This window comes from Sarcophilus harrisii, chromosome 2, assembly GCF_902635505.1.
Source record: "Sarcophilus harrisii chromosome 2, mSarHar1.11, whole genome shotgun sequence".
Taxonomy (NCBI): Eukaryota; Metazoa; Chordata; class Mammalia; order Dasyuromorphia; family Dasyuridae; genus Sarcophilus; species Sarcophilus harrisii.
Genome location: NC_045427.1, coordinates 128,270,342 through 128,296,029, shown reverse-complemented (window position 1 = coordinate 128,296,029; position 25,688 = coordinate 128,270,342). Strand labels below are relative to the sequence as shown.

General features: G+C 35.9%; 1 protein-coding gene across 2 annotated transcripts; it reads right to left on the bottom strand.

Moving 5' to 3' along the window:
• Positions 1-392: 392 nt before the first annotated feature.
• Positions 393-19,562, bottom strand: GOLGA7 (golgin A7). Of its 2 annotated transcripts, XM_003758006.4 has the most exons (6): positions 19,454-19,562; positions 19,068-19,208; positions 11,995-12,147; positions 5,217-5,318; positions 4,226-4,288; positions 393-1,870 (listed from the first exon to the last, which is right to left on the bottom strand). In XM_003758006.4, exons 2-5 carry the CDS (start codon positions 19,176-19,178, stop codon positions 4,241-4,243), a joined length of 414 nt encoding a protein of 137 aa, XP_003758054.1. In that variant the 5' UTR covers positions 19,179-19,208; positions 19,454-19,562; the 3' UTR covers positions 393-1,870; positions 4,226-4,240. The 2 variants fall into 2 exon arrangements, with proteins under 2 accessions (XP_003758054.1, XP_031806605.1); XM_031950745.1 differs by lacking the exon at positions 19,454-19,562 and having other exon boundaries at positions 19,068-19,418.
• Between the last annotated feature and the right edge of the window lie 6,126 nt (positions 19,563-25,688).

Here is a 25,688-nt window from a genome sequence, read left to right as displayed (position 1 = left end):
GTCTAAATAAGAGATAACTACTGATATTTTATATGAGGAGGAAGCTTTAAACTTGGGGTGATAAGGTTCTTTAAGGGAAAAAAAGGATTAATGCACATATTGATTACCTACCTTTCAAAGCAGGGGCTATCAAATATTACAAGATATCACTCACTTGCTCACCACTAATGAAAGCAACCACTTATTAAGATGCTCTTTCACTGCCAGCATTTTTGGCTGATGGAAAGTTTTGATATACCACCATATATGAAAGAACTCTGAAAAGTATAAAGTGCTAAATAAACTTAAGGAACTACTATTTTTAAAAATGAAAATAGGAAACTCAGGAGTCACAGAATATGTGAAAAACTGGAAGATATACAACTTTATCAAATGATGTTTAACATCAAACCATCAAGCAAACATAACACAGACAATTTATTTAAGAAAAATTTTACTAATGCATTAATATTTGGGCAAAGTTATTGCAATGGGTGTGAAAGGTGAGACAGACATACTGTTACAAACTACAGAGAAACAAAAAGGGTTTTATATAATTAAAACGTTAAAAAAAAAAAACAAACCTCTGGGATTGAAGTGAATGACTAATAGATCTATAGAAGAAATGAAATCTGAAGATGATACCATTTAATATCTACAATATCGCTGGAAATAGAACTTTACTCTTTCCATTCTTTTCTAATCCCTTAGTTCTTTCCAAAGAACAATGCTCTCAAACCACAATAATCAACTTAATTTCAAGGTCTTGGGAAACACTGTCATGAAAAATATAGATAAGAGAAAAACAAAAATAATGACTTGGATTTTTGGGAATCTTACTCAGGAAACATTCATATTATTTTACCTGAACTAATTACAAGATCTATGTGCATCCTGAATACTGAATTCAAGAAAGGCTTATGATTCATAAATTTTGCCAATGGAAATAGTTAAAAATGAGCACATACAGTATTATTCCTACCAAATTATTTTCCTCATAAGGTATATTTATAATAAATCCATAAGGAAAATGTTCATTACACTTGCTTATGACACATTAAGGGACAGAATAAGGATGTCTATAGGTCTGAGGTTTAGCATCCACTTTATTGTGCTTACATAGTTTTAATAAAACAAGCAACACATACTACATCCTCCCAACGTTCATGGCAATGCAGTAATGATACAAAATTCTCCAAGGAGAATGAAGGTAACTGGAAATCACATGAAATACTGGTTCATTTAGTATTAAGTGCTACATTAAAAACAAATAGCATTATACATTATCTTTCCAATGAGCTTCAGTATGAGAAACTAACAGTAGAAACAGATCTTCTGGTAATCCTGTGAGTTTCTTGAGGTCTAGGAGATGTGTCAGCAGGCCACAGGCATAGTTTACCCCTCATCAAAAATCATGCCCAGAAGAAAAAAACATTCTTCAATTCAGGGGAAATGAAACCAAACCTGGATATAACTTGCTGAAATAAAAAAAAAAAAAAAAAAAAAAAAAAAAAACACCTGGTAGAGATGCCAGCATAAATACTGAGCAGAACCAATCGTCCTGGTGGCAGATGAGAAATGGATTTTGGATTGGGCTGATTTACACAGCTCATTTTATTAAACTGTTTTGAATTAAAAAAGTGAAATGCTTCATTATAGTTTCTCAGAAATAACTACAAAGATTACATAGTCCTACACAGTTTAAAGACACAAAGTGGATGCTGAGTGACTAGATGTCACCCCAGGAGCGGAATTTTAGAAAGTTAGTCCTTGGAGTAGAATGGCACCATGGCTCTGGCAGCAGATACAAAGGAATGATGCTTGGAGAGGAGGTAGGGGACACTCTGCAGTTGGCCGGTGGACAGAAGAGAGTCCCATTCTGAGATGGACTCTGAAAAAGGAACAAACATGAAGTCTTAGAAAGTTACAAATACTGAATTGTGCTTTTATTACTCTTTCCTGAATCATTGACATGAGATTGTAGAGTTCTACCTAATGGGCTTTCTGGATTTGCAAGAGTTTTTATTTCATCTAGAACAATGACTGAATTTAAAATTTAAGTACTGTAAATTCAAATTTTAAAAAAGTCATTACTTTTATTGTGACACTGAGCACATCACCTCTCTTTTTCACATAAGAAGGCTGACCAATCAGGTAACATTAAGTACCTCATAGGGCTGGGAAGGGTAAAGAGAACATTGGCACATTTGCAAAAGGTTTTCCATAATGCTTTACAGAAAGTTTAACAAAAATTAAATTGAAAAGTGACAAAATGCTATTGTACTGAAAGTTCTTTTCATGAAGGTCATCTTCCTTTTGTATATTACTTCATTAAAATATACATTTAATCCCCAAATACTAACTTTAATCTCCAGACAACTTGCAGATTTGAGGTGTGGAGTTTGGCGAGGTGTGTGTGTGGAGATTGGTGAAACATTAAGTGCACTTTCACATGCCCTCACACACATTCATACAGCTGTTTGACAAGTCCCTAGCCCTTACTGGGTTCTGTTCCTGATGAACATACAACTCTAAAAAACACAATTGTGCTGAACAAAAACATTTGCAATTCATGAAACTATCCAGAAGTTCTTAATGTAAATCTTTCCCATTTCAAAAATTTCACAGTTGTTTGAACACTGATAGATTAGCCTCTTGTGTATAATTGCTCAAAACCCCACACTACCTCAGAAAAACATTCTGTTTAGCAATAATAGCTGCAAAATGAGTCATGACAAATGAATTGTGCCAAGTCAATGCAGCTGCAATTGATAAAACAAACTTATTCCAATGGCAGTAACAAAAGCCACACATAAGGTTTCTGATTGCTCACTTTTAGAAATATCAGTTAGAAAATTGCACATCAGAACCTATATAGACAAACAAAACTACAAATTCCAAAATGCTCTTGTTATTTAAGTCTTTTTTTTTTAATAAGAAGTAAATGTAGGTCACAGGCATTATTATTTACATCTTTGGGTTTTAGGGAAAATTCAGATGACAAGATGATGAGTCTTTAAGAATAGCAAAGTTAACTGTCAAGAGTTGCATATAACCTGGACAGAAGCCACTAATAGCTTTGTTCTTCAAAAGTGCTAGAAAGATCCGAAAGTAAAGGAGAGGAAAGATCCTCATTTTTACTCCATGAAAATTTGTTTATGTGGTCCCTCCCACATCTGGAAAAAGTTGTCTGTCTTTGCTACCTTCTGCCACTGTGCAAGACACTAGTTTATGGCAGAAATTAGTTGAGAAAGTCCTCAAGAGTGGATCTCCAGGAGAAATGAGACTTCAACCTCCTAAAAGATCTGATACAACTTGGAAAAACTGGCAAAAATGAGGGCATACCAATACCTCCTGCTTCGAGGATGGTACTGTTGCACAGTGGTCAGCTGGTAGCTGTTTCAGAGAACTTAAAAAAAGAACACTAGCAAAACACAACACAACGGGTCTATGGATTTTTTTGTAGCATTAAACCATTGATTTACATGATATGCATGGAAGGCAGATATGTCAGCTGCACAGACTGGGCCAGGGACTAACTCTACAACTTGACTCTCTTTCCCAAGGCAGGTTAGGACCTTCTCTACAATGGTTTGAGAGGTGCCTTGGGCACAGAGAAGTTTGGTCTCTTGCTCTGTGTCATGGCCACCTAACATGTGGCAAAATAAAAATGTGAACTCTTATCTACTCTGCCTTCCTCTCTATGTCAATGAATTGCTCCCTGACCAGGTCAAGTGATTTCTCTAAACATAAAACACTAGATTAAAAAAAATAAAAGTGTATGTGCCCTCCAACATACACATATCCCAAAGCCCTTAGGATAAATTTTCTTTATATCCCAAATGCCCTGCATATAATAAGACCTTAACAAATGTTTCTTTAATTTAAGTACTGGTACTCACATTTCTATGTGAACTGATTGATGGCAGGGCCTGAGCAGTCATGTGAGGAGGCTAGTCTAATATATAAAAATAATCTGACACAATATAGACAAAATTAGATTTAGATTTCTATCTAACCAAATTAAATGTCGATTAATCCAGATTTTACATAATATTCTAACAGGATTAATCATTTAAAGACAACACCATTTAACTATACACATTAACTATCCACCACCTCCCAAACAAGATTTCAAAAAGTTTTGTATTCTATATAGTGGAAATATTTGAGTAAGAAGAAAAATTCTACATATTCTGAATGTATGGAAAATACTTAAAAAATAGAACTCTAATTTGTTATTTACCTTAGACTCCATGGTTTATCTTCCACTGCTCATGCCTCTGTCTTCATAAATGGTAATTTCAATCTATATAGTATAGCTGTTAAGAAAACATACCACTAGATACTAAATGGAGAAAAAGATGAGTTTAATTCACTAACTTGTATCATTACTATTGCTGAATTTTTAAAAAATGTACTAGCTCTATACCTGCTCTATTTTGTCTTTAACCTTTGTCTGCCTTAATTTTCTCATCTGGACCCATTAATACCATCTACCTCCTAGAGTTGTGAGGATAAAATGAGATAATATTTATAAAGTGATTAGCAAATTTTTATGTGCTATATAAATGCTAACTAGTAGCAGATATTCAAGTCCTACCTTTGACATAAGGGCTATGAGACCATGGGAAAATTTTTTCCATGTTCCAATATAACTATAAAATTATCAATTGCAACATAATTGCTAACTTGGTACTGGTAGGACTGGGATGTAAATTCCACTTATTTATTAATTCAATTATTTAATTATCAAGTTAAGTTTAATAATTTTATTTACCCAATTCACCCATTTCTTTTCAAAGTTTATAGCTTCTGAAAATATGCACAATATGTCAAGGGTAATGAAATCAAACATCTGGCAGCTGTAACTGATTTAAGCAACAGTCAGATGAACCTATGGAAGAACTGTAATTCATTTGGATGACAAGTTCCACCACACAACGAGTTTATCCATTTCAAAAGGGCTTTTGGTTCAGATCTCTGCAGCTGAAAAGTATTACTCATATCAAAACTAATATTACTACAAGATGCCCACAAAACCACCAAGAAAGATGGTATTAAGAATACTAACAGTTTACAAAACACAAAAGATACCAAAGAAAATAGTTTGTAGAAAAAATACAAGTATCATACACAAAAATTTTCTAGGACAGTTGGTAAAAACAATGTTAAATTATCTCCAGCCTATACCAATATTGTCACTTTAATTTTCTTATCTCTAACAAAAAAGATACAACACGAAGTCCTCTCTCAATTGGGTCTGTCAGAAGGAGGCCTTGTGGAGCATAAATTTTCTCATTCTGTTCCTGAATATATTTGGTAATTTTCTTCAGAACCTGTCAGAAAGAAACACCCAATCTTTTAGATTTTAGTGACAGTTCTTTTAAGTTATCAACTGGCTGTATAAAGTAGCTTTAAAGGAGAGTGTACAGAAGTTCCTATGGTTTGCTACAGTTTTGATAAATGCTTTTTATGCAAGTAATAGTAGGTCAGTCAAAAAAAATTAAGCACCTACTATGTGCCAGGCACTGTTGTGATGCATTGAGAATACAAATAAAGAAGTTTCCGTTTTCAAGGATCTCAGAGTCTAACAGGGAACAAAAGATGTAAAGAACTATGTATAAACAAGCTATATATAGGACAAATTGAAGATAACCAATAGAAGGCAGGCACTGAAGGAACTGATAACTTACAGAAAGAAAAATACATACTTGTTCTATTTCCTCATGGCACACTCACTATACAAATCCTTGCAATTTGGCTTTTTTTTCCCCCTTGCTTCACTGGATCAGTATCCTGAGGTCACTAATGATCAATAAATCCAATTCCCAGTCCTCACACAGTATGTGACAGATGCTTTTTTGCAGCATTTGATAATAATCACAAAATTTCACAGTTGAAAAAATTCTAATGGCAGACTGGATCAGCCTATACTTAATGAATCTCTTATAGGATACTAACAAACACTGGTCATTCAGTCACCATTTGCAAATATCCAAAGGGGAACTCAATCTCTCCCATTCCATTCCCTTAGACAACTCTGTTGTTTTTTCTTACATTGAATCAAAACTTGACTCACTATAATTTCTAATTATTGCTATTTGTTTTGTCTCCCAGGACCAAGCAGAAGAAAAAAGAATCTTTTTCATATTCATATTCAAATACTATGTGACAGCTATCCTATATCCTCTGCAATCTTCTATTCTTCAGGCTAAAAATTTTCATCTCCTCCAACTGATCTTTGTATGGCAATGACCTCAAGTCCTTTCACTTTCTCAGTCAACCTCCTCTGACATGAATATAATTGAAGGACAATAAATAAATGAAAGACATACCTAGAAGGGAACATAATACTCAAGACATGATATAATCAGGTGACAGTACAGTGGAAATATGTGATTATTTTTTATTCTACATACTATGATTTTCTTAATACAGATTAGAATAGTACTGATTTTTGTTTTGGGGCTACATCCTGATACGAGTTTGAATTCTAATAAATTCGCCATATATTCTAGGCTTTAGATTTCACAGGGCAGAGATTTCACATTTTTCACCTTTATATCCTAAGAATATATGTGCTGTGCACTACACAGGAGATGCTTAATATACAATGAAATGGACTACATATAGAGAAATTTTTTCCATTTTTTTCTTAAGGAATATGAATGATTTTCAATGAATAGTTAACATATCTTCCATTATTAAGGGCAGTTCTTAGCCTCTCCTTTAAGCTAATTTTAGCTATCTTTTTTTTCCCCTTGACTATAGCATAGGACAATTATCGTAAGTAATGACTGTGACAAAGATAAATTATTTCAGAACCAGCAAGACTATTTTCTTTGTAATATACATGACCTTTAATTTCCTTATGGTTTTCCAGCAACTAAATTTCTGATACTATCATCACTTTCAACACCATTAAGTGTGATGTTAGTCCTTGACTGACTATACAAGTGAACTGCTAAATTAATAAACATAATACTGGAGTTTATACAACTCAAGGAAAATGGAGGCAATAATCAGGTAGAATGCAAGGTAAATTCTACTAATTGTTAATTCTTCAAATTCAATAAAGGATTGAGTCTGGGAAACAAGAAAGAAATTTAAAGCTATTAGAATAATATTAGATGATCCTAGATCTTTAATGACTATGCTAATAGAGTGAAACAATTACTCCAGCAATTCCTACCAAAATGGAAATCTTTAGGTATGGATCCACTCATGATTGTTATGTCTGAGGACCAGTTCAACTGAACTGAGAGGTCTACCATATCAAATGTATGGCTACCAGGTGATGCAAAGTTCCTGCAAAAGAAAAAAGCTTGAAGCAGATGCCATCTGCAGATGCCCAGACCAATGAAATCATGAGAATCTGAAATGCTGAATTATCAACTAGAAATGAAAAATCATAAAGATTATTTCCAACTAGAGACAGTTTTAGCAATTCCTCTTCTGGCCTTATTTGCAAAAGAACTTTGATAAAGCTCTTAAATGCGAGGCTTCGGACCCACACTTAATACTGTATACCAAGATAAGATCAAAATTGGGTCCGTAATTTAGACATAAAAGAATGAGATTATAAATAAATTGGAGGAACATAGGATAGTTTATCTCTCAGACTTGTGGAGGAGGAAGAAATTGTGACCAAAGACAAACTAGAGACCATTATTGATCACAAAATAGAAATTTTTGATTATATCCAATTAAAAAGCTTCTGTACAAACAAAACTAATGCAAACAAGATTAGAAAGGAAGCAACAAATTAGGAAAACATCTTCACAGTGAAAGGTTCTGATAAAGGCCTCATTTCCAAAATATATAGAGAACTGACTCTAATTTATAAGAAACCAAGCCATTCTCCAATTTCCAATTGACAAATGGTCAAAGGATATGAACAGACAATTTTCAGACGATGAAATTGAAACTATTACCACTCATATGAAAGTGTTCCAAATCATTATTAATCAGAGAAATGCAAATTAAGACAACTCTGAGATACCACTATACATCTGTCAGATTGGCTAAGATGACAGGAAAAAATAATGATGATTGTTGGAGGGGATGCGGGAAAACTGGGACACCAACATTGTTGGTGGAGTTGTGAATGAATCCAACCATTCTGGAGAGCAATCTGGAATTATGCCCAAAAAGTTATCAAACTGTGCATACCCTTTGACACAGCAGTGCTACTACTGGGCTTATACTCCAAGGAGATACTAAAGAAGGGAAAGGACCTGTATGTGCCAGAATGTTTGTGGCAGCCTTGTTTGTAGCGGCTAGAAACTGGAAAATGAATGGATGTCCATCAATTGGAGAATGTCTGAATAAATTGTGGTCTATGAATGTTATGGAATATTATTGTTCTGTAAGAAATGATCAGTAGGATGAATATAGAGAGGCTTGGAGAGATTTATATGAACTGATGCTAAGTGAAATGAGCAGAACCAAGAGATCATTATATACATCAACAACGATACTGTATGAAGATGTACTCTGATGGAAGTGGATTTCTTTGACAAAGAGACCTAATTCAGTTTCAATTGATCTATGATGGACAGAAGCAGCTACATCCAAAGAAAAAACGCTGGGAAATGAATGTAAACTGTTTGCATTTTTGTTTTTCTTCCCGGGTTGTTTTTACCTTCTGAATCCAATTCTCCCTGTGAAACAAGAAAACTGTTTGGTTCTGCACACATACATTGTATCTAGGATATACTGTAATTTATTTAACATGTATAGGACTGCTTGCCATCTAGGGGAGGGGGTGGAGGGTAAAATCAGAACAGAAGTGAGTGCAAGGGATAATGTTGTAAAAAAATTACCCTGGCATGGGTTCTGTCAATAAAAAGTTATTATAATAATAAAAATAAATAAATGTGAGGCTCCAATTTTTACACACTTCTTTAAATTAACACTATTGTTTAGAGATTAAAAACACTAGGGGAAAAAAGGGAAAAAAAATTTGTGAAAATACTGGAAACTTATTTTTACAATTTGGATTAGTAATATAGTGGGCAAAAGTAACCAGTATATTGAAGATGGCAATCTAGATTTGTGATTATAAAATGGTTTATATTTCAATATTCTACACTATTAGTTTTTTTTTTTTTTTTTTTTTTAAGATGATAAGCACTTAAATGTTCTTAAGAAAGTAGCTTATGGCTTGGAAAGGAGATTTATTGCACTAAGCCAATGAATTTGTGGTAGTCTCCTTAGAGAAAGGGAGCTTTCATTTCTTCCTAGAACACAAATTTACCTTCAGTAACAGAACATTTTCCTATTTTCAATTTCAAGGAAAGTTTAAGTTCACTTAATTTTTAAGAAGCAAAAAGTCTTAACCCCTATCTCTCTATCACTACCTGTCAGTCATCCTCAAATAATGAATGGAAGGAAGGAAACCATAAAGATCGCTAGCTCAAGTCTCTCAAACTCTCCAATTTCCCTCTTGGTTCAGCCGCCAGAAATGGAAATTGGAGATTCAGCATCCCCTCACCCCAATCCATTAGAACTCAAAGATACTCTCTCAGAAAATGTCTGCATGACTGATTTCAAAGAAAGGATGCCTTCAGAAAAGCATCCCTCCCTCTTTTCTTGAGTAAGAAATTACTACCAGGGAAATACCATTTTGTTCTATCAAATTCAACTTTTGTGGGGTAAGGTTTTAATTTAAGTTTTAATAGCAACAATGTGCACTTGGACAGCAGGTCAGAAAGAAGACAATTGTGTCTGTGAGATTTAATCCTGTTATTTTGTATTAGTCATCACTATAGCAAACAAGGTGTTGGAAAAAAAAAAAAAACTTTTATTCCCTTCCCTTATTAAATCTTTTTATTCCCCCCAGCTTTTATAACATTAAATTCATTCAGGGTACTTTTTAGGTACCAAGCTTAATTCAACAACCCTTCATCTGCTGGAGTTTCAGTCATTTTAGTCGCCATTTTTATTTTTTGCGAAATCACAGCATCCAACAAAAACTATCTCCTTCCTCAAACTTTCAAAATAGCCACAATTTGTACAATGTGCACAAAGATAAAACATTCTTAACTATAATTAAACTTTATTATTGGCCAACTTCTCCCTAAGAATACTAAACTGGAGCAAAACCAACTAATCTTCAAGTAAAAAGAACACAGGTTTAGCCAAATGAAATACAATGCATCTCCCAACCTCCTAACCCCTCTCCTGAGATTCAGCCATTTTTTTTTTTAAGTAACAAATATTCTTGCCTTTCTATTTTTCAATTTTTTTGGATACGCCACAGAAGTAGATAACTTCTTTATATTTTATGAGTTGACAGCCCACAGTATAGCTTTCTATTGGCTTTCTTCCTGTTCCCTAAAAACAATGGGATAGCATCAAAGAAATGACAATAAGGTCCTTATTTTTCCTTTATTTTTAAATAATATTGTGCAGAAAGACACTTCTAGTTAAATGTATAGGAAAAAACAACAGCATTTTTGATCAAAAAATACTCAAAACTAAAGTGATCTATTACCTTGTTATTATGAATAAATTACATAATTCTAAGGGATAAGTTTTATTCTTTTCTAAATATAATAATAAATGTATATTTATAAAAAAATTCAAAAAAAAAAGTCACTCAATGAAATTGTAATTGATCTAGTTTGTTTCTTTCCTTTGGTTAATTACCCACATCTTTTTTTTTTCCCCTACATGTAGCTGTGTCTTAGTTTGGTTTATAGATCAAATTTATTTAGTACACCAAATAACATAAGCACAGACACTTGATTAAGGAGAACCATAAGTACTACCAGTAGAAGCCTAAAAAGAAAATTATCTACAGGATCAAAATTTCCTTTGTGTCTAATACCACAAACTACCTTCTAAAATTTCACATTAAAATCTACAGGGCAGCTAGAATGTGAAGTGGAAAGAACACTGGCCCTGGTTCAGGAGGACCTGAGTTTAAATCTGGTCTCACTTAACACACCCTGTCTTATGACCCTGGGAAAGTCACTTAACCCCAATCACCTTGTAAAACAAAACAAAAACATTAAAATCTATGCTTTTCTGTGAAGTGCTTCAACCCTGCATCAGTATTTCAACTTAAAGATTATTTCTAAAATTTAAAAGAGATTCAAATCTACTAAGATAAATTGCAAAGGAGCAGAAAATTTTATGAATTTTTTATTAAAATCTACTAGCATCACTAATACCATATTTTAAAACTACAATTTATAACATATTCAGCTAAATGTATTTCATTCTCAAATAATAATAGTATTTATTGTTGATGTCAGTCCAAGGTTTGCATATATTTATCAGAAACCCAGATAAATAATAAAGGAAATCTATTACAATCTGAAAAAGTTTGTCACCAAGTCTGAAAGGTAAAACAACCTTATTTATATATACCATTAAACATGAATAAGAAATTTTGTGGTAATGTGCTTTTATTTTAATTTAGAAATATTAAATTATCGGGTTTTAAAAATCAATTTTCAACAAAATTACCTATAAATACATTCAATGACCTGTCACTTACTAAAAGGAGTATGGAAACATCATACAATATATGATCAGAAAGGAAGATGCTATATCCAAAAGCATTTAATATTTTTTGATACCATGTGATATAAGGATGAAAGGCCATGATTTTTCTGTTAATAAATAAAACAAGTTCTTAGGTCAAAAATATACAGAATTTGGGGAGTGAGTATATTGCCTACATCTAATTATCTTGATATTTTAAAATAAACTCTTTCACCTAGAAGGTAAACTCAAGGCAGAAATTTGTCACTTGGTAACCAGCCTCTCTAAACTTAGACCAATCCTTAAATGACAAATTCCATTGTTAGGTACATATTTGAAAACTTTTAAGCATAAGAGAGTCCCTCAGAACATGTGCTCCACAGACATAAGTTTTTAACAACCTAGGGCTACTACTACACTTACGAAGAGGCACAAGAAAAAGATTTTAACGAAGGCAAGAAGGCAAAGGTAAGAAGGCAAAGGTATTATGTTTTACACAGTCCCACACAACTTTACCTTCTCATAATGTGTTTCCATGCACAAAAAGATAGTATATGCTGTCAAACAGGCTAAACAGCCTTCAAGGTAAGACTGGCCCCCAAGCTTTTCTGCTTCGGCATAAAGGTTATTTAGAGTACGAACTGTTTCTTCAAATTGCTGCCGGTCAATCTATAGGAAAAGCAGAAATGAAAAAGACATGTTTTTAAGAAATGTGTAATCACCAATGTATAATATTCTACTTCAAATATCAAAAAATTATCATTTGCTGGCTAGTCATAACTATCAATGAAAATTAAACAATTAGCTCCACCTCCCCCACTGACATTAAATATTTGTAAAATTCAATGTTACCTTCTCTTTCTTTTTTTTAACCCTAATTTCTAGGTGACAATCTACTAACATGTTAATGAGAATATAGATCCATGGCTTTCCTTTTGTCTACTAGTGTATTTCTTTTAGAATATCTCAATATATAACATCTGAAACTGAACATGTAGATTAACTAAATAATAATAGTATAATTCTTATCTCTGAAACCTTCCAATTGTTTTTCCTGATCAATTCGTGAGATTCTTAGGATCTCCTTATCTGTCTTCCATACATACTATTTCAGAATTATTTTCAATCCTTCACTGTTCCCTGCTTGTAACAGACAACTCATCACCCACATCTGCCACTCTGGTCTATATTTCAATGACTAAAACTCTTAGTCAAGTACATATTTACTTATTACATATATGGATATCTCTTCCTTTTCTCAAATACATTGATAAAAGAGTTACTGCTCAATTCCTCTTTCATTCCTTAACCTTTTGTAATCTAGTTTCTGACCCCATTTGACCTCATTCAATGGCAGATCCTCTTCACAAAATTATCAAAGACCTCTTCACTACCAAATGTGTTAGTCTGTTCTCAGTCCTAATACTTCTTTATCTCCTCTTGCATTTGACACTCTCTTCCTTAATACTTTGTTCCCTTTGGGTTTTCATGATGGTCCTATTTTACCTTCTACCTGTCTTACTAGTCTTCAGTCTCCTTTGTTGTTGAGTTCCCCCCCCCATTTTTATTTATTTTGAACTTAAATACAAAAAGACAAAAAAGGAGAATATTTCCATAGAACAATATAAAAAGATTCAATATAAAACCATGAATATCAATTTCACACAGTTTATTTTTTTTAAGCCTTTGTGCATTCTTCCTTCATGTCAACCCCACTAAAATTCAGACCTGGATTCTCTTTTCCCCATTTTCTCGGTAACCTTATATAGTTCCATCTAGAATCTCTGTGCAGATGACCCCTCGGTCTATATGATCAGTCCCAGTTTTTCCCTTGATAGCATCATCAATTGTCTTTTGGGCATTTTAAACTGGATGTCTTCAAGACATCTTAAACTCAATGTGTCCAAAACTGAGTTCATTATTTCCTCTGTCCCTCTCTCCCCCCCAAATCCTCATTTCCTTCTTTTTGTTTAAGGCACTTTTTTGCTTCTAGCCTCCCAGGTTTATAACCCTGGCCTTACCCTCAATCTACAAATCTAATCATTTGTCAGATCTTGGCATTTTTACCTTTCAGCATCTCTTCTATGGCTCCTCTCCCATAGCACAGTTCACGCCCTTATTAACTCTTGCTTAGATTGTTGAAATTGCTCCCAAACTAATCTCCCTATTTCATGTCTCACTCTACCTTGTCCATCCTATACACTTCTATCAAACTAATTTTTCTTAGGGTAATGAGGTGGTGAGGTGGATAGAATGCTAGGCTGGGAGTCAGGAAGACCCAAGCTCAAATCCCATCTCAGACTCTTGTAACTATGTGACCCTAGGTGAGTTACCTATGCACTCCTCAGTTTCCTCATCTGTAAAATGAGCTGGAGAAGAATATGACAAACCACTTTGGCATCTTTGCCAAGAAAATCTCAAATGGGATCATTTGGGAATGACTAAAATAACTGAATTTCAAATGGCTTGACTAGTTATATCTAGGTTAATATCATTAACGTTCTTAAATCAGTAGATTACAGCTACAAAACTTATCTTGGTCACCTGACAACTTGACTACCTTTTTTCTCTTCCAATGGTTTCCTGTAATTCAAGATGCTACATTAAAACACATTCTTCTTATTGGATAGTTGTAATTTTACCTTTCCTAAAGCACTACCAACATCTGAAGAGCTGAAGTCTCTCTTTCCTGTATAAAGTCTTCTCTGACATGGAAATCACAGAATCTTAGATTGGTTACATAAATGATAGTTATGATTATCACTTCCTACTGAATCTTGTCTATCAAATCCACAAAATAAGGAAAATATAGCCAATTCCAAAATGTGTCTGCAAAGTTATAATATAGCCAAAAAGATCCTTTGAACTAAAAAATGCTCAGCTACAAAATCTCCAAAATACCTTGTTCCTATATGATCAGAATCATTCAGCAAAGTTATTCTACACACAGCAGGTTATAGAAAGGGAGGCCACTATGTGACATGAAAGAAAATGAACTGATTTTTTTTTTAAAGCAAGTGCTAAAAAATCAGTTTAAGTTTTTAAAAAGTAGTAATAGATAAAAAAGTGACCACCAGCAGCAAATGCAGATAGCATATGCAATAAGAAAGGACTCTAGGGAACACACCTAAGAATTTCAATCTTACTATTTTATCTTTACACATTTGGGAGAGAACTATCAGTGTCCTACTTTGGCACCCGAGTGGATGATATCAGATGTACAAGAAAGAGGTAACAGAAATCTGAATAAAGTTAGGCTGAAAAAGGAAAGAAAAACAGGAACTAGATTGTGTAAATCTAGAATTCTTACATTTTTGATGAAAAATATGATAAAAAGCAAAGGATTAAAGTCTAAGCAGTTTACTCTGGCAACCAAGTAGACCAGATAAAGAGAATTTTTTTTTTTAAATCTGTCATTTACCTACTTCAATTACAAAATAATTCTCTTCATACTTCTCTTATAATTGAGTCTAAAAATTTCTTATTTTGACTAAATTACAAAAATCTTTTTTAAACAAAGTCAAATAAAATGAAACTTAATAGACACTGAGGAAAATCCATTTATATCAACAGAATTCTAGTCAAAAACTAAAAAGATGCAAATATTTTACAAAATGGAATTTCTTCATACCATGTGTAGAAGTACTACAAACTATCAGTTTTCTCTGTATTAGCTTGCCAACTTTATGCTGTTAATAAAGGACAATCAATGCCTACTGCAAAGCAATAAACAAAATTTCTAGGGTAAGGGAACAACAACAACAAAAAGAAGTCTTTCAGAATGACAGCAAAGAAAGCAAGGAAAATTTAACCCTGTAATTTAAATTTAATCTTAACACACCCACAATCAAAGCTTTCAAAAATGCCTGTTTAAAGTACAAGCTGGTGTTTTTATACCCTCCCAATGCCACATTATACAGTATCATACATATTCCCTAGAGTGTTCACTAATACAAAGGATTTCAAAATTTTAAAACATCAATTTCCTTTATGAATGAGCAGAGAATTTAGTAAATTTTGTTGCTGTAATCAGGCTAAAAAGTGAAGATTCTGCCACACACTGAGACTTAGAAGATTAATGTCTGACTCTGCATGTGTACATTTGGCAAGAGAGCTACTAGGGCAAAGAATCTGGTTTTTAAAACCTGAAAACAAGTCTTGTCATATCTGAAGTGGCAGTGAAAAAAGGAGAAACTCTCCATTATATTTAGGTTTGATAATATGAAATGAAAGCACACAATATACAATCCCAAAAGTTGTTTCCACTCAATGAATAGTAGTCCTGACATGGATAGAGACTACAGTAAAACAAGTCTATGCCCTCAAGTCATTCACACAAAGAGATAATAAAAACTACACATACTTAACAATTAAAAAAAAAAACTGTCATATTTAAAGGTACAAATTGTCATAGGAAGGTTCAGGAGAGATTGCATTCATTTTGGAAGACAAGGACAAATACAAGGGCTCAAGAAAGATCTTGCTTAAGTGATTACACTGAAAAAATAAATTTTCCACAGGTGGCAAATGTGGAGAACAGTCTGGCAAGAATGAGAGCATAAGAAAATGAACATACTTGGGAAATTGAAAATAGCCCAATTTTGCAAGAGGATAGTATATATGAAATGGAAGGGGGAAACAAAGATGGAAAAGTAGGTTAAAAATATACACCGAAAGACTGAGTTTTAACTTAAATTTTTATATGAAAGAAAGATTCGCTGCATGTTTTAAATGGGGAAGGAACAAAATTGGAATTGTGACTTAGGATTAATCTGGCAGCACTACATAGGATAGCTTGGGAAAAATATTAAGAGTTTAGGAGGCCAACTATAAGATTATTATAGTAGTATTAATGAGTGGCAATGAGAGGTCAACTGAAATGGAAAAGGGATAACATACAAGATTTTTGTAAATAGGGGACCTTATGAACTCAGTGTATATCTGGAAAGAGTAACTAAAATCAAAACCAAAAAACAAGAATCCAGCCATAGTACAGTATCATGAAGAAGGAATTAACATCTATGATGAAATTCTGGCCACACTGACAATGTTTATCAGCTGGCAGAAATAAAGAGGCAATGCTACCTTCTAAGCCCTTCTAGAGCCTAGATGAAAGGAAGCCTTAAATGAAGTCACTGACATAATTATAGGATCATAGCTCAAAAGGAACTTCTAGGTCATCTAGTCCAAATGTCTTACTTTACAGATGATGACCTGATGCATAGAGAAGTGAAGTAACTTATCAAGGGTCCCAAAAGCAGAGAAAACTAAATCTGAATCCAGATCATTTGATTTCAAAGTCAGCACTTTCCCCTCACACAATTTTCCATTTAAGAAACCTCTGAAGAAAAAGTTTGTGGGAAACATGAATATAGTTTTGGGTATGCTAAGAGAGAAACTGCTAGCAGAGGGTCCAGATGTGATGTCAGCCAGAAGACAGAGCTAGGAGTTTGGACTATGAAGAAAAGTCAAGGATTGGACCTGGTCTGACAATCAACTACAGTCAAATGGACAAGTCATGAGAGACGCAGCAAGTAAAAAGGACCAGGGTAGTCAGACACAGAATTGGGGAATAGCTTCATTTAGGAGGGAGAGAAGGTCAAGGACCCAGAGAAGGATCAGTGAAGGGGAAGAGAACCACAATTGTGCACAAGCCAAGGAGAGAATTTTAGGGAAAGTATGATAAAAACAGCAAAGACGCCAAAGACAATGAAAACAGAGAAAGGGGCATATGATTGGGCACTTAAAAAGGCAATGATGACCTCAGAAAGGGCAGTTTCAGTAAAGTTCCATCCAAAGATGGAAATCAGATTATTTCTAATTCTCTTCTGTTGGAGGTTTAAAAGCGAATTAATTTCATCTAAGTCATATGGATTTTAATATTTAAAATATGCTATATTATTTTTTAAAATTTTCTGTGACAATAGCCAACTTTTTATTTACTTAAATAAGCTTCTCCAAAAGGCCAGCAGAAGCGATTTCAAAGCAGGTGGCTTTGGAAAAGGTTGTGACAGAAATGCCAACCAGTTGTGCCTAGCTGAGGCACTATTTTTTTCACTGATGACTGATATTTTGCTGACTCACAGTTTCAGGATTAATAACTAACCTCAATATTTACTTGGCATTTCACAAATGTGGGTTAATCCACAAAACATCTTGATAATGTGGTTTGATCTTCATTTTCACAAGAAGAAAACTTAAGTAAATCCCTAACCTTAAAGGAAAATAAGGGAAGGGCCAATATCACAGTAGGATACAGTAGATTTGCTATTTCTATTCTGAATAGCTCACAGGTAGGACAACCCCACGGATTCCATGATGGCTTTATATTACTGTGAAAGGAAATTTCTCAAGTGCAGGCTCATCTACACCCACTGATTCCATGACCAACATTCCTTACCCCACACCCACCACCTGCCTAATCACCTCAGAGTAAACTGTCAAGAGGAAAACAAAAAACAACCAACTAAACCTGATCCCATTTAACCTCTAATTAACCTCAGCATGCCAAATAGTTTGCCTATGTATGTACCGTGTGTGAGTACACGCGTGCGCGCGCACACACACACAACCTATCAATAAACCACACTTTGTCCGTGGCTTCCATATCAATATTGTTGTAGTATTTATACTACATATAGCATTGGTTATGCATGCTACATGTACACAATATACCACATATGTAATATATAAGCAGAATATATACTACATATAACGCACACACATACATATATACTATAAAGGTAATATGCATCCTATACTCTGTATGATATTTAACACCCTGCTATACTATACACACATGTGTATACTATATATAGCCTTGTGTGTATATACACTACGCACACATTTGATATATGTAATATATATATTATACTACTATACACACATATATACTTTATATGGCATACTATCCAGATTGTATATACTATATATAGCATTATACTAAAAATTATACATAAATTGTGTATATATGTATACATACACAACACACTATATATTTAAAACACATACCACAAATATCCCTATGTAAATACTTTAGTATACTACATATAGCATTGTGTGCCATACTATAGAACATTATATGTATTATATATGCTATACACACACGATATACTATAAATACTATACTAATACACATAGATATGTATATTATATGGCATTATACTACAGATAGCCTTGTGCCCCTGTGCAATACACACGCTATACCAGGTCTGTTACCTACGGGGCACAGACATTTCCTAGTCATTAAAACAGAGCAGCGGGGTGTCAGTTTAGCAAAGCGCTCAGGACCACCGACAATAGGCGACTTTCACTTTTTGCCGCTACAATGCAATCCGTAAGACTTTTGATGCAGGCACCCTTCCGCTCTCACCCAGTCAACACCGCCTACAAAGCTGCTATTGCTACTGCTGCAGCTGGGGCGGCGCGAGCATCCAGCCCGTTTTCCCGGGCCCTGGTGTGTCGGCACCCTCCCCCACCTCTGCCTCAGTTTCCCCCTCCGCAAGTCCCAGAGAAGAGGCCGTTCCCCATCCCCTCACCCCTTCCTCGCCTCGGGAAGGAAGCTGTCGGGGGCGGCGCGGCTTCCGTACCCTGTTCTCCAACTCGGCGGGGAACTTGGTCTGGAACTGGCACCGGGTCCCGCTGCTGTAGTCCCGCTGGATGAAGACCTTGCCGGACACGGGCGCCTGCTGTGGCCTCATGGCGGGCGGGCGGGGCCGGGCCGCGCTGCGCTGCAGGGGACACGACAACACGGTTCTCCTCAGGCCCCCAGCGCCGGCCGCGCCCGGAGAGGCCGGGCCGGGGAGCCGGCCCGTGACAGAGGCCCCGGAGACCCCGCCCGCCCCATGACGCCCGGCTCAGCCGCCCCCTCCCCGCGCGGCCACCCAGCGTTCTTCCACCGGGCCCGCGCCCCGACCACCCCGGACCGGCCCAGCCCACCCTGGCCACCCCCCTCCCCGGCCAGGGAAACACCGACCCGCCTCCTCCGTGGCCCTCCAGCGGCTGTCGCGCGGCCTCACCCCTCACTTACGACCTGCTGCAAACAAGCCTGCTCTCTCTCTTCCCCACCCTAAAATCTTCTCCCTTAGCCGACGTCCCCTGCCCCACCCACTCCAGGCGGCCGTAAAGTGAAACGGCAGCGATCGTGCGAGAACCGGCTGGGCGGCGCTTTCCGCTAATGGCCCCGCCCCTCTGGGGCGCAGGCTCCGGAGAGGGGCGAGGGGTGCAGCCATGGGAAGGGGGAGGAGCTGAAGCGTCGGTGGGAGGGACTTTGCGTCACTGGAGCGGTTCAAAAAGTTTGTTACTTCCTGGTGTTTTCCCAAGTTCTGAGCGCCATCCCCAAGGGCTGGGAGGCTGCATGTGCGCAGCGAAGCTCCGAGTTCGGATTCTGCCGTGAAAGCTCCTCATTTTGTATCCCCAGCGTTTGGCACATAGTAGGCACTTGATAAAATGTTTATTGAATTGAAAATATAATTAAGCAACTCTAAATCTTGGTATCGTCCTCTGTAAAACTGGAGGGTTTTACCAAATGATTTTATGTGTGTGGAGGGAGGGTTTTTTATAAATTGAATTTTAATTTTTTTCAAATAATTTTATTTTCAAATGAAGACGCCCATCTGTCCTTTTTTCATACTATTCTTCCTAGTCTTTCACCGAGAAAGTGAGAAATTTCCCCCTCCCTATTTTACAAGAAGGTATAGCCATGCAAAACAAATGCTTGCATCTTCAAAAATGTGACTCTTATCTTCACTCTGAGCCCTTCATTTATCTATCAGAATAGCCTGTCAATAAGAATTTATGAAGTGCAGCCATCGTCATCCTAGAAACAGCTCTGTGGAGTATTCTAACGGGGGAGACAACATAAAAGGAGCCGTGTACAAAACTACATAAGTGGTAAATTATAGGTAATCGAGAGAGGGAAGGTATTAGCACTGAGGACTGACTTTGTAGAAAACAGAATTTTAGAAGAAAGGCAGGAGACAGTTCTGAAGATCAAGAGCATTCCAGGCATGAAATTTTTTTTTTTAGTTATATTTTGCATTTATTTGCAATAATTTGCAATTTGAATAATTTTATACCTATTAATTACATGATACTTGTCAGCAGGAACTGCTTTGATTTCTTTTTAAAATAGTATTTTATTTTTCCAAATAAATGCAAATATAGTTTTCAATATTTACCTTTGCAAAACCTTGTGTTCCAATTTTTTCTCCTCTCTTTTCACTCTCCCCAAGACAATAAGCAATCTGATATAGGTTAAGTACGTACACTTCTTATAAACATTTTTCCATATTTGTCACGAATATAGAATTTTTAAGTCCTTTCTAGCTCTTGGGTCTGACCTTTGTATCTTCAGTGGTTGAAAGACATGTACACTGAAAAATTGTCTTTAAAAAAATAAATCTTAATGAAACACAAATCCTAAAACTTCACTGATTTGTTTTTGATGGACTCCTGCATTTATAGGTTACTGATAAACATTCCAACCCCCACCTTCCAGCATCAATGAAACTTTTGTTTAATGGACAGAAAAGACTTGATTAGGACAGGGAAAGGGATACAATATGAATGGAGCAATTGTATGACTGGCATTTTAATGACTCCATTTGTTTTTGAGTTTGAAACCTTATGCCTCCGGCACTGAGAGATTGTGCTGTGCTCAATGTCACATGACCAGTATAGCTAATAGAAAGGATTTGAACTCCGGTCTTCCTCACGTCCTACTTTGGCTTTTTATCATATCACACTGGGTCTTGAAGTTCATAATAAAAAAAAAAGAAAGAAAATTACAAATAATCAGAGCATTTGACCGTAAACAAAACTTACAATGAAAATTTAGAAATAGCAAATTGTGTCACTTGGGAACATTCTGATCTCAGACCCATTCCAGTTCCAATTTATTATTTCTATCTGAAGACTGGTCCCGTGGTCTGGCATTTGTAGTCAGTTATCCCATTTCCCAACTACACTGCTACTTTTTGTCACCTACACTACTTCTATAGCTTCTAGCTTGGCCCAGGAGTTCACTGGTATGCATCTTATTAGCTGCTAAAGTGAGTTTAGTAACTTTGCACATCCTACCCTCACTTAAATCTAGCTCTCCTTTATGTCACAGACCTCTTCTGGAAATAACATCCTTCTGCTGTCAGTTTCTGTTCCCTCGTGGGTGCCCAGCCTGGAAGTCTATCACCTTCATATTCCAAAAGCACTTCAGATCCATGGCAGAGGAAAGAATTATTTTCCTTTCATAACTGTGTCTTACATTTCTGTTGGTGTCTTATCCCTCCATTAGATTGGGAGCTTCATGGGAGCAGGATGATGTCTAATTTAAAGTTGTATTTCCTTAGCAGTTAAAACAATAGCAAGCACTTGGCATTTAATACAAATTTGTCTTATAATGTTTGCTCAAGTATTCTGAGTCGAGAGGAAACCCTAGAATCTTCTAGTTTTCACCCAAATATTACCTTCCAAATTCACCCTTATTAGGACACATTCTTGTAGAAGTAGAATACTAGTCTATGGAAAGACTATATATACACATGGGATATGATGGAACCAGATTAGTGTTGACTGTTGAATTTTTCACTGTAAGCAATCTGGAAATCTGGAATACCACAAAGCAGGTTTACTTTATCATTTAGTTGACTGACTGTAGATCTTAAGAAAGTGATGAAGAAAATGTTGATAATGTAGATTAAACCTGAAAAGTATGTCATGCATCCATTCCCCACTTCCACTTGCTCCCAAGAGAGCCAGTTATCAAACATTTACCAGCACATGCCTGGATGTAGAGGTTGAGAGACACTTTCTAAACTGAAAGTTATTGTGTTTTCAATTTGCTGATAAACTAATTGCTTTATACTTAGCTTGAGAGCACTGCATTTGATTGTTTCCATGCTAATGATATGAATTTAAAGTACAATAGCAGTGATGTAACTCATCATTCTAGAGCTCCAAGATATCTAGATCCTAGTCAAGACTGTCTTGGGTATATGCGTAAATATACCACTAGATTGTTGAATGGGCTCCTTATCATTATCAGTTGCTGCCCCGCCTTGACTAGGAAGGTCATTCAGCAGCAGCTAGGCTGGGCTAAGCAGGTTGCTTGGACACTGAGCAGTGACTACCCAGGCCTGTAGTTAAGTAACTGCTGTAGATAGATGATTCACCCACCAGACTCTTCTCAGCCTGGTGTTTTGGCTCGATAGGTCAATCTGTTGGACTCCCTAAACTTGCTCTTTGGTGGGAAGCTGCGGTTTCTCCTCCTTTAACCCCTGGCTCAGCTAGCTCTTACTATATTTTCTTTCATGGGTATGTTGCTTTCTTGTGAGATGGAATGTTGCTGTGCTTGTTCAAGCAGGGCAAAATCCCTTTTTTTAGGATTGCCTGACAGCTCTCTCCTTTGTCTCGCTCTTGCTCTGGACTCTGTAGTCAGATAGGGCAGCTACTTGGCCCAGTAGATAGTGTGCTGGATTTAGGGAGTTCAAATCCAACCTTAGGCACTTAGTAGCTAGGTGATCCTGGGCAAGTCACTTAATCCTATTTGCCTCAGTTTCTTCATCTGTAAAAGGGGTTAAAGAAGGAAATAGCCAATGATAGGATGCAGCTTCTAGGGGACATATAGCAGCAACTCTAAGGCTACCTGGCCTTGAGAGTATTGTAGTTCCACAAATAATGCTGGATATCAGATAACAAATTGTTGGTCGGTAATAACAAAAATTTCTAGGATAATAATGAGGTGCATTATCAAACCACTTTTCAACTCCACCTCCAAGACCACTCCTCAGTTCTACCTCTAAGCCATAAAATGAACATATCAGTGGCATGAAGCATCAGATCTCTATATCTTTTTCCTATAAATTTATCTTCTTGCTCTTGGTTCTTTGCTAAATTCTTTTTTTTAAATTATAACTTTTTATTTACAAGATATATGCATGGGTAATTTTTCAGCATTGACAATTGCAAAACCTTTTGTTCCAATTTTTTCCCTCCTTCCTCCCCACCCCCTTCCCCAGATGGCAGGTTGACCAATACATGTTAAATATGTTAAAGTATATGTGAAATACAATATATGTATACATGTCCAAACAGTTATTTTGCTGTACAAAAAGAATCGGACTTTGAAATAGTGTACATTTAACCTGTGAAGGAAATAAAAAATGCAGGCGGAAAAAAATAGAGGAATTGGAGATTCTATGTAGTGGTTCACACTCATTTCCCTGAGTTCTTTCTCTGGGTGTAGCTGGTTCAGTTCATCACTTTATCATTTAGTTGACTGACTGTAGATCTTAAGAAAGTGATGAAGAAAATGTTGATAATGTAGATTAAATTGGAGCTGATCTGTTTCGTCTCATTGTTGAAGAGGGCCACGTCCATCAGAAATGATCATCATATAGTATTGTCATTGAAGTATATAATGATCTCTTGGTCCTGCTCATTTCACTCAGCATCAGTTCATGTGAGTCTCTCCAGGCCTTTCTGAAATCATCCTGCTGGTCATTTCTTACAGAACAGTAATATTCCATAACATTCATATACCACAATTTATTCAGCCATTCTCCAATTGATGGGCATCCACTCAGTTTCCAGTTTCTGGCCATCACAAAAAGGGCTGCCACAAACATTTTTGCACATACAGGTCCCTTTCCCTTCTTTAAGATCTCTTTGGGATATAAGCCCAGTAGTAACACTGCTAGATCAAAGGGTATGCACAATTTGATAACTTTTTGAGCATAGTTCCAAATCGCTCTCCAGAATGGCTGGATGTGTTCACAATTCGACCAATAATGTATTAGTGTCCCTGTTTTCCACATCCTCTCCAACATTCCGCATTATCTTTCCCTGTCATTCTAGCCAATCTGACAGGTGTGCAGTGTGGTATCTCAGAGTTGTCTTAATTTGCATTTCTCTGATTAATAATGACTTGGAGCATCTTTTCATATGGCTAGAAATAGTTTCAGTTTCTTCATCTGAGAATTGTCTATTCATATCCTTTGACTATCAATTGACTAAATTCTTTTGGAATTTAGCCTGCTTCAATTGGCATTACAATTACAATAAATTTTGCCCCTTGACTTGGAGAAAGTTCAAGCCTGCAAATTCTTTTAAGATACCTTGTGACTCCGGTCTGCAAGTCCCAACTTTTTGGGGTCTCCTTTATAAACCTCAACACAACCACTCCAGGATCTCTGCCAAGAAAACCTTCAAATAGAGCCATGAAGATCCAGACAGGACTAAACAGCAACAGGCGTCTATTTTCAGCTTGATTAGCTGGATGGTTGGTGGGAGAGATCCAGCTTCTGTTCCTGATTCAGAGGTGGTTTCTCTCAGTGTAGAACTTCACCTTTACTTTCCACGACCACCCAAGTTACACTTTCTAGAACTGGGTTGAGTCCTATGCAGAAAGGCAGTCTGTTCCTTTAGGGCAAGTTTCTGCTGACTCTTCATTCAAGGTTAAAACTTCAGACCATGGAGTTTCCTAAAGGAAAGCTCTCAGAAAGGGCTGTTCCCTTTCTGTTCTAGAGATCGTTTTTAGCTATGCTGAAGTCTCAGTGGGACAAACACTTTCATTTCTAAACACATCTCTCCTTATTCTCCTATCTAGAATGCTATTTTTTCCATTTTTCATCTTTCTTTTAGCTTTTTACTAATGTTGATTTTAATTACTCTTTTTTATTTGGTTGATCTTTTAAAATTAATTTTCTAGTTTTTTTTTTTTCTAAAGTTGATCTTTTTTTCTATGTTAATAGTTAGTATAAAGACATTAGATTTGTGAACTGAGTCTCATATCAAAGGCGATTTTTAGTTGTTCATTTTTTATGTTATTTGATAGTTGCTATGCCAAGTGCTTTCTAATTTTTTAATCAAAATATTAATGATGAATATCAATCAATAAACATTTAATAAACATCTATTCTGTGCTGCATTGTGCACTGTGGTCTGCAAATCTTGGGCCTTTTTCACCCCTTCTTCCTGATTTATCCTGTACAGTGTATTTCTAACCATTTTTACCAGTTACAAAACCTATATTGATGTAATTTCAAGAATCTTATGGAATAGAATTTCTCTGTTGAATGTTTTATAACCAATGTTATTGCATATGCTAAATTATTTTCTTGGTGGTCTTTTTGCAAATGCTTTTTGACTATTGTGATAGATGGCCAAATATCCCATGAATATTGTTTCTTATTGCCTTTGGGTGTCCAATAAAA

Bases quoted from the DNA above. Each gene is read 5' to 3' on its own strand.
- GOLGA7 (XM_003758006.4), bottom strand. From the start codon at position 19,178: ATGAGGCCACAGCAGGCGCCCGTGTCCGGCAAGGTCTTCATCCAGCGG. The intron at 12,148-19,067 runs GTACGGAAGCCG...CTTTTCCTATAG, and splicing joins CCGCCGAGTTGGAGAACAGG to ATTGACCGGCAGCAATTTGA. The intron at 5,319-11,994 runs GTAAAGTTGTGT...TCTTTCTGACAG, and splicing joins TGGAAACACATTATGAGAAG to GTTCTGAAGAAAATTACCAA.